Here is a 9,838-nt window from a genome sequence, read left to right as displayed (position 1 = left end):
GGGTAGAGCACCATGTACATTGCGTTCCGCCCGCAGGGTCGAGGGATCGAAACCAGGCGCCGGATAGAATTTTTTTTATATAGTGTAGGGGGAGGGGTGCGGACTATGACTACGGACGTCGACGCGGGTGACATCGTGAGTTACTGATATGCTCTGCATTTAAAAGAGGGGGATGGGAGAGAGTAGGAGAGAGAGGGAAGAGAGGGGGAAAGAGCGGGAGAGAAAGCTAGCTATTTATTAGAGGAAAGCCGAGAGGTCTGCCGGCATGTTGTCGTCTACATGCTACCCAGTGGGGACGGGAAGGATGGAATAAAGTCGCAATAGGAAGTAATTCGGAAAAGAGAGTAGAAAGAAGGAAATAAGAAAAAGTGAAAAAAGGAAACATCTTGTGTGAGTGTGAGACCTGGATTGTGTCACGGGAAAAGTGTAGATGGTTGCATAGTGTGAGGATATTTAGTCCTACATCGTCTCAGAGACGCCGATATCGTGGAGGGAATCAAGTAATGCGACCAGCACTTTCCGCTGAGACGAGGGAGATGACCAAGGTCCCAGATGTGCATTTAACGTTAGGAAACTTTTTTTGAGGCAATAGATCTACTGTGAGAGGTCGTTTGTTGCTTTATGGTATGCAGGGCGCATATATGCTCTACTGTTTCCGGTGAACCGTAGTTGTCACAATAAGGGTTCGAGGTTAGGACAAGGTGATACGAAAAGACCGCCAACTGACAAAAAAGGGTTTAAGAGACCTCCAACTTTCGAGGTACTTCCTACTGTTTACACGGGTGGACAAAACATTTTCTAAAATGTTTTGTACTAAAATGTTCTAAAATATGTTTTGTACCTCATGATGTTTCAAACAATATAAATTGGCATAATTTATTAAAAGTGAAGTTGTTTAAGCGAAAACTGGCTTCGATGGGGCTAGAAAAAAGGCAGAGAAAAATAACTGTGGCCTTTATGGAGGGTGCCGCAGACGATCAATTTTTTTTTGCTTTTGAACATCTCTTACGAGTGAGGAGGGTATGAGGCCATGTCTTGTTCTTTACAGTGCAATTATACATGCATGCATGGCCTGATTCAATGAACAGCTAAGCACCCTTTCCACACCTTTTCAATACCCCTAGAGAAACCAAGGGTGTTGAAGTTGATCAACACGCCTTTTTCCACTTAAAAAGGGTGTAGATCTAGGAAAAGGGTGTTGAGATTCAAGAAAAAAGGTGAAGTGGGCTCCCAACACCCTTTAAGAACTAAGAGCCTTGTGGGGAAGTATACACAAAAAGATCGGGTATGCGTGGTTTGCGGGAAAGAAACCAACTATGCGTCACACAGTGTGGCAATGTGAGTGTATCCATCCAAATCTACATGAGGGAAATATTGGGCTTCCAGAAGCCCTAAGATGCAAGAGTAGCACAGTGGGAGTTAACTTCAAGGCGGCCGAGACGACTAAAAGGAGATTAGAATGCTGGTAGACCAAATGGAGAGAGGGGAATAGGCCTAGTACAGCTACCACCTCTGACAGAGTAAAAATATGTTGAGCCTGGCGTAACAGCATGGATAGAATTAAACGAAGAGTATAAAACATAGATACATTCATTTCTTCGGTATGATGACTCGTCATTAGCTTGTGACACAGGGGATATCATTAGCAATCAAAGGAATAAAACAGGCAAGTATCATCATCATCATTATAATTTTCTTCATCGTCATCATCATGGAGGCCCGTGTTTCGAAGGTGTTGGGTTGTCGCTGTTTCGAGAGAGGGGCAAGTCTATAAGTCTATAACAGATTATTCGTGTCAGCTACTTTGGCAGGAGCTGTGAAGAAGGGGCAGGTGTCGGTGAACTTATCATTGTAGCGTGGGGACCACGCCCGAGTCACCGCAGGAGAGAGGGGACACTCCAACTCGAAGTTTAAGCATCAAGACCTCCTTCCAGCGCGCATCTATACCTGTGACGCAGTATTTTATGCTAACGGGCATACTATCGCAATAATAAAAAAAAAAGTCTACTGGGGAGGTCTGTTCCATGCATGCGGTGGAAGGGGGGCACGCGTGGCGTGACACAAAACTGCCTCCCTTTGGAACGAAATTATTCTAGTGCTGTTTCACGCAATGGCAGTGGCCGTAAAATAAAGTTGGGGCAGTCCGACTAACATCGCTAGCCGGTCTACTTCCTTTTTTTTTCTTTTTTGTCCGTGGACAGAGAATCAAAGGTGAAACTTGGCGGTGCACGAGGGCTTCCGTGCCGTCTTGCAGCGTTGATGATCGGAAATTTCCACAATGGCGGTCATGTGCCACCGCGCAAGAAAGCGGGTGAGAAGCGAAGCAGACGAAGAGGAAGGCGCACTGGCGAGTGCACGAAGCGCGAGCAGCCGGTCTAGTCTGCACAGGATTCCACATCGCAAACAGAGGTGCCCACCTGGCGCGAAATGGAGAGGCTGATTCAGGAGGAAGAACGAGTGGTGCTCGTCCAAGAGAGAGGCCTCCCCCCTTCCCCCGGGATCCCCGTGAGTGGCATCTTCACAAACAAGAAGGTGAGCGGCTCATTCCGCCTCTCTCCCCTCAGGGCGTGCACGAAGGCCTTGCCAGTAGCCCATGAGATGGCGTTGACAGAAAAGCGAGAGTAGTCGACAATGTGTCGCTGCACTAAAATTCGAGGAGGGGGTACGCTGCTTTTTCGTTTCCATTGGCTCTGTTCACTAAAATACAAGCGCACCACTCCTACTACGCGGTGGCCCAGTGACTGAGCCGCTCTGCTGCTGAGCCGAAGGACGTACGTGTGTTCGATACCGGCCGTGCAGGCCAATTTTAAAGACGATAGTCTTTCTTGGGCTACTTAAACCCAGAAATTTTGGTCTGTCTGTATGTCTGTCCGTCTGTCTGTCTGTGACTCGATTCAACCACCCCGCCAAAGCAAAACAATATGCCTGCGCAATAGTCTTATATAGTCACAGCTAAATCTACCCGTCTATGTCCGGTGTAAGGTTCATACTTGTCAACATTGGTGGAGAACAACAAGTCATTACGCAAATATGAGACAACAAATCAATACAGAAGTGATATTTGCAGTGTTCCTTTATAAAAAAATCAAACATGCTTGAATTTTGCGAAATTAAATACTTCATCAAGAAATTTTGCGAAATTAAATACTTCATCAACTGCAGAAAAAGAATTCACTCCGCCGTCGCCTGCTGTCACCCGCGCCACCATAGCTTCTGGCGCCATTTTAAGAAATCAACCGGCAACAGTTCCGCAAGGTTCCACTAGATAGGTTCCACGTTCTGCTTGCAACGCACGTGGAGTAGGGAAACGTGGTTCTATAAACGTCGAAATAGGGCGCCTCGATTCACGCGCGTCTTTGCCGTACGGCAGCGTTGGCATCGAGACACCCGGTTTGTAGCAGTGGAACGCGGGAAATTTAAAATGATTTAAGCAAACCTTTGGCGTCTTTACCTTGGGAGGAGCGCGACGCAAGAGGAACAACATGAGAGGTGAGCGGGAAAGCGAAGGGAGGCATTTACTTCGCAAAAGCCGATAAAGACTATCGTCTTTTGACGACATTTGCAACGAAAGGAGCAGATACGCGGCCAATTTTTTCTATAGAAGCGATAAACGAGAACGTCCGTATGTCGAAACTTCGGGGCACGTTTGAGGTGCCCAGGTGGTATAGATGAATCCGCAGTCCTCAAATGCGGTGCACCTCATGCTATAGCTTCGCCGCGTAAAACCCCCGATAACTTTTAATGTGCCGGAGGTTTGCACCCGCAAGCGAATGCACTGTGCTTGCCTATCTACGCCACAAACTTCCGTTTTTTTAATCTGCCGATCGGTGCCGCCCCTCGTCATCTTTTTCTCAAACGCTGGATTGTGCCTCTGCGTTGCCCTTTGGCTGCCGCCTCAACGTGGCAGCCCTGGCATCGTTATAAATTACGGAATGCGCTGGTGCTAACCGCTCCATATGGAGCGATTACATTGCGGGAGGCGCCCATTCGTACAGCTATGGTAGGCCTAACACTTTAACAGATTACGGCTCAGCTATAGTTCGTTCGAATGCGTAGTCAAAAATATTCCCCCGCACCTCCCCGAAGGGAATCGTGCAGAAATGCGAATGCATTGGGTGCACCGATGAGTGTGTTGCGAGTAATGGCGTAATTAATGACGAGAGTGTGAACGTAATCATTTATTCATCAGCACCTGTTTGTGTTATCGTTGTACCTGACGGCCACAATCACTGCCTTGTGATCGCTAAAGTGCACGGTCAAAGGGTCTTTGAGAAGCATACGCGCGTCACAGTTTCGCGTAAAGACCAGATCAATGCAACTCCCGTGAATGGCAGTGGGGCACGTGTCGAAGCCGGCAGAGAGACAATGCATAGAGTGCCTGGTCTGCATGTACTCGACCAGCCACTCGCCACTCTTCTTGCGCACGTCAACGTTGAAGTCGCCAACCAAGACTATGGGGTCAGAGGGTTTGGAGCGCACGCGCACACTTTCTATAGCCGCGTCCAGCTGCGCGGCAACGGCGTCTCGAGCGAGGTTGGGCGCGAGGTACACGGTCACCACAAAGACTCCGTCTCCGGTGTAGGCAAGGGTGTACAAGTCCTTGTACGGAGACGTGTCTCGAACGGGAGCGGGAGACGTGGCAACGGCGTGCGATATCAAGTTCCCTCGGGCGTGTCCTCTCCCCTTGCCCTCCGCTACTCCCGCCCGAGCTACCACCTGCTCCGGTTGCTAGGCGCGCCACAGCTGTTGCTAGGGGCGAGGAGGAGCGCGGAGATATAACACCTGCGGGCGCACGCCGACGGAGCACGACAACCCCCGACTAAGAAATGCATTCGCATTTACGACGACGACGACGACGAAGGCAGAACTACGCGGCGCGCGCTCACGTGCACTCGCGCTGGATGCGCACGCCGGCCAACGAAGCAAGACAACCCCCGGCTAATAAATGCATTCGCATTTAAAAATGATGCGCTCCTCCGTCTAACGATGGTGATGGTTGAACGCGAAGCTTCTTCGTAATGGATTTGTAGCAGCATTGACGAAGACGAAGACGACGAAGCACCATTCTGAGGCTCACTGCGCGAGCCTCGTGGTACGAGCGGTGAGTGCTCCTAAGAACTCCGAGCTTTCTGCCGCTGTTCTGTCAGCTGCTCAGCGGCAGGCTGCACTGGACAGGCAAAGGCGAATGGGGAACCCGCACTCCCCTCGGCCTCCTCCTGCGGGAGCGATGGCTAGGGGGCGACAGAGGCGGCACTCCAAGTAGCCCGCGCCGACCAGACGCAGACCTCGGGGTCGGCCCGACGCCGCGGTGAGCGGTGAAGACTACGGGACGGTGAAGCCCTGCGTGGCCTGATCCGTCCCCGACTGCCGGTACCTCAATAAAGTCCTTTCTCTCTCTCTCTCTGTCAGCTGCTGACGTGTTCTAGATGTATGTGTTGTTCTGTGGCTCTGCGTTTTTATTGCCTCGTGTTGCCACAGATTCTTTGATTGGCCAATCCCACATTGCGAATATGTGCTACTCTGGAGGCATGCACCACTTTTCTAGAAAACCCACAGCAGCTGTCGTGTGTGCACTAATCTGGGTGGGGGGTGTACGGCGCGAATCGGTGCCTACTTCCTGGCGTGCGCTTCGACCATGTCAAGATGGAGCAATCGGATAGTGATAGGGACACATAGGGACACGTGTTCGATTCCGGCCACGGGAAGCGTTTTTCTTTCCCTTCCACAATGATCAGTCATCATCATCGTCAGTGAAAGTTGGCTTTCCTGCAGGTCATATTGGCGCACAACGGCATCAGTGAAGACACTAAAGCTATACTTTAAAAGTTCAACGCAATCGAACGTATTTTTCAAACAAATCCCTTAAACTCCGTCTCAAGGGTTTGCAATTGCGGTAGTTAGTTGAACTCCGAAGTTTTTTGATTACTTTATTAACTCCAACGCAAATGGCCTTTGATATCGGAATGTCTGCTTTGGAAAAAGGGAGGTTTTTTTTCCGGTCTAGTGAAATTGCATTAGAAAGTATTTAGGTTAAAATTACCGCAATTAACGCGAGATTTGTATACGCGAGGGGCAGTTCCGTGGCGTGACCGCCATATTTTGAAATGCTTAACAAGGCACAAAGAAAATACGGTCGCATTTTATTCCGAGAATACAATCACCCGGTCTCTTTTAAATGAGTGTTTCCACATAATGCGTAATGAAAGTGTACGGATCTATTACACGTGCATGAAGATCATTACGTCCTCGGATAAGGACGCAAATTGGCCGGGTATTATCAAGCAGATCGGTATGCGCGCATGCTGTTTTTTGTGACGATGACGTTAAGAAAAAACACAAACATTATGCAGTCATTACAAACGTTCTCTGAGCGTTCTGTGCGCGACATGCTGTGTGTGGACGAGATCGAGTCGAGGTCGATTGCACGACTAAAATTAGGTGCGCTGGAACAGCTGACTGATTAACCCGCCGTGGTGGCTCAGTGGCTTAGGTGTTGGTCTGCCGAGCCCAAAGACGCGAGTGCAATCCCGGCCGTAGTGGCTGGTTTTCAGATGAAGGCGAAAGCGAAAACGCCCGCGTGTTGAGATTGCGGCGCACGTCAAGGAAAGGCCCAAAATTATTCCGGAGCCCTCCACTGCGATGTGCGTCACAGCCCAGGTGTTGCTTTGGCGCGCTAAATCCTCAAATTAAAAAAAAATAAAATAAAAATCTGATTTACGAAAAACCGAAGGTCCTGCTATCATTTTTTACACCTGTGCCTCTTTCAATCGCCCAGTACAGACGCTTCCAAAGGGATCAGTATTTTACAAGCCCGTGCCTTGCAGCAGCGGCTGGGGAAAAACGCCTGGCCGTTACATCATTAAAACGAGCGTGTACCACTCTGCTAAGGGCTGCGAGGAATCCCATGAACGGCTTGGAGCTGGCAAATGCGCTATCAGCGCCGGTATGATTTAAGAACGTGCGCGAACGTCCTTTCCTCTATCTTTCAGTTTGCAGTGGTTGTACTTGCAAGAAAGAAGAGCAGGGACCTATTCCTCCATAAGAGACCCCCGGCATGCGCAGTTCGCACATGCGAGCGCGGTGCAGAGACTGACTCCCGTGGGGGTATGAAGCGCGCTACCCGGTGGCGCGTTTCCAAAAGCTTCGCTGCAAAGATCACCCACGTGACATGTGTGACGTCACTGCGCGCGCTATTCTTTTGAGCGCCTGCTAAGACGAACCCACCGTACTGGCTGTGTAGCCTCATTCCACTTCCGGTCACCGCAGCGTGCGGACGCGGAATCATGAGCTCCGTCGGAGCGGCGTTTGCGGCCCAGTCTCGCCGCGGAAACAGGAATGCTGAAGATGCCCAGGATTACTCTGTTGTTCTGCCTCCCCTGCCAACCGGGTCTGTTGTTTTTAACACCATTTTTCTGCATGGAGACGTAAGGGCTCGACCGTACCGAGTTGAAGACTTTCGAGACGCGTTAGCGCAAGACGCTGTGCTCGCAGACATTGCTGCCCTCGGCACCTACCAGATGAATCATATCTGGGCAGTCACCTTTACGAGCGAAGAAGGGAAGAAGAAAGTGCTCGCGAAGAAAGAAATCACCGTCAAGGGCCACAGGTGCCTGGTAATTGACCCGTGCCAGCAAGACGTCCGCGTCAAGCTTCACTGGGTCCTGCACAATGTTCCCGACGATCAGATAAAGGAAGCGTTCGCGCCGTACGGAACTGTGGTTGAAGTGACGAAAGAAAAGTGGCGTGCGACAGGGTGTGCGAATTTCAGCACCATGACACGCATTGTTGTTCTCCGGCTGAAAGGGGGAGTTGCAAGGGACGATTTGCCGCACCAGCTGCGTATCGGAACCGAGCTCGCTCTCGTCGCCGTGCCGGGAAGACCACCGCTGTGCCTACGGTGTCAACAGACTGGGCACATTCGGAGGGAGTGTCGCGTTCCCAAGTGCAATGTCTGCCGGCGTTTCGGACATGATGGCGCCAATTGCGTGAAAACGTATGCGGCGGCCACCGGACCCGGAGCAACAGAAGAGCGTTGGAAGCACATAATGGACGAAGCGGAGGCGGAGGAGGTTGTCAAGGGCCCGGATGAGGAACATACACCGATTCCGGCGGACACGGACACACCAGCAGAAGAAGGGGACATTGACGAAGGTAGTGCTATTGAGGGGACGACGGGCACGGAAGAAACAGCGGCAGCTCAGGCGCCGGAGGTGCAGCCGCAAGATACCCCGCTGCCAAGTATTGACGACGGCTACCCAAGCGACGCCTCCATGGACGCCGAGGACGCCGCCACTCGTGGGAAGGATGGTGCATTCAATGAGCTCGCGGCCAAGCGGCCACGTGAGGACAGTGCTGCGGACGCTGACGCGAAGAACCTGGTGGGTAGTGCCTCGACTGGGCCCACAGCGAGGAAAAAGCGTCCTGAACCGAAGACGAACATTCAAGTCGGAGAGAGGAGGCCGCCAAAGCCCCCCTCGTGACGAGATTTGTGTGTGCCCAAGAACGCGGGGCGAACGCCTCATGCCGCACTGACCTACGCTAGCGGACGCACACTCGCGCGTTTGTCATATGTCTGAGGTGAGCGGCATGCGGTCTAGTTTTTCCAAATGGCTGTACGCTTAGAAGCTGCAATTAACGTTGCCACGGTTAATGCGCGAGGCCTGGCAGCGAGACGGAAGCAATGCCAGCTTGGTAGGCTGTTCGCGGACCGAGAACTGGATATAATTGCGGTGCAAGAAACTAAAGTGGAAAGCCAGGAAATGACAGACCGCATGTTGCAACCTTTTAGAGCAAATTTTAATGTGTGTGTCTCGCACGCCGTGGGAAAATCGGCTGGGTGTGCCCTTTTTATCAGGCGATCAATAGGGATTGTTGAACAGACCGTTGTAGCTGATTCGAGTGGCCGCTATGTGTATTGCGACTTTTCATTTTGCGATATTGAATGGAGAGTTATATGTATTTATGCACCGAACAGACAGGGTGAGCGGGAGACTTTTTTCCAAACTATTAGTAAGCACCTTGAGTGCGAAAGGGCTGTTATCTTGCTTGGGGATTTCAACTGTGTGTGCATGGCAGAGGACAGAGCAGCCCACGAGCGGGTTAGAGATAAAAGCGCCGAATGCTTAATGGACATAACTTCAAAATATTGTTTGGATGACGTAGCTCTCTGTACGACTAGAGATCCAATCTGGTTTACGCATTTTCAAGGTGCCAGTCACGCGAGGCTGGATAGAGTGTACATATCAAGTGAACTTGTGCCACTGTGTGACAGTTATAAGGTCGAGGCCTTGTCCTACAGCGATCATTGCCTTGTGGCTTTCTGTCTGGGAAACAAACAGAAAGCCACGAAATGGAATTGGAAGTTGTGGAAATTAAATAGCCGGGTACTTAAAGATGAACCTTTTACAGCTAGGGTAAGTGAACTGTTTACTAATATGCACAGTGATACACAGACGAGCTGGGGAGTCAAGTGGGACCTTTTTAAAGAACAAGTTAAAATAGGTGCTGTCGAAAGAAGCACAATTATCAATAAACAGAAAAGAGAGAAGGAACAAGAACTTCGCCACCAGTTAAGGACTCTATTGTTAGAAGAAAGCGCAAACGCCGGCGAGTTTAAGCAAGAAATAAGGGACACAAAAAATAAACTAGAAGTCATCGATACTGAGCGTTATAGGGGAGCTATCGTGCGAGCACGAGCAGATAAGATGTGGTTCGGTGAAATGCCTACAAAGCGTGCGTTGTCTGATGAAAAACGTTACGCGTAGAAAAACGAAATCAGGGAAATACGGTACAAAAATGGTGTTACGGCCCAAAGAAAAACGATTGAGCGTGCGTTCGT

General features: G+C 50.4%; 1 protein-coding gene across 1 annotated transcript; it reads left to right on the top strand.

Moving 5' to 3' along the window:
* The first annotated feature begins 7,250 nt into the window (after positions 1–7,250).
* LOC144170641 (uncharacterized) lies at positions 7,251–8,480 on the top strand. The gene has a single exon (XM_077700570.1). The coding sequence runs from the start codon at positions 7,284–7,286 to the stop codon at positions 8,478–8,480; it is 1,197 nt and encodes a 398-aa protein (XP_077556696.1). The 5' UTR covers positions 7,251–7,283.
* The last annotated feature ends 1,358 nt before the right edge of the window (positions 8,481–9,838 follow it).

The sequence above is a fragment of the Haemaphysalis longicornis genome, unplaced genomic scaffold, assembly GCF_048455015.1.
Source record: "Haemaphysalis longicornis isolate Haplotype H1 unplaced genomic scaffold, Haemaphysalis longicornis Haplotype H1 scaffold_2, whole genome shotgun sequence".
NCBI classification, from domain to species: Eukaryota; Metazoa; Arthropoda; class Arachnida; order Ixodida; family Ixodidae; genus Haemaphysalis; species Haemaphysalis longicornis.
Note: the sequence above shows the minus strand (reverse complement) of the source record. Positions and strands in the feature narration are given on the sequence as shown.

Bases quoted from the DNA above. Each gene is read 5' to 3' on its own strand.
- LOC144170641 (XM_077700570.1), top strand. From the start codon at position 7,284: ATGAGCTCCGTCGGAGCGGCGTTTGCGGCCCAGTCTCGCCGCGGAAAC.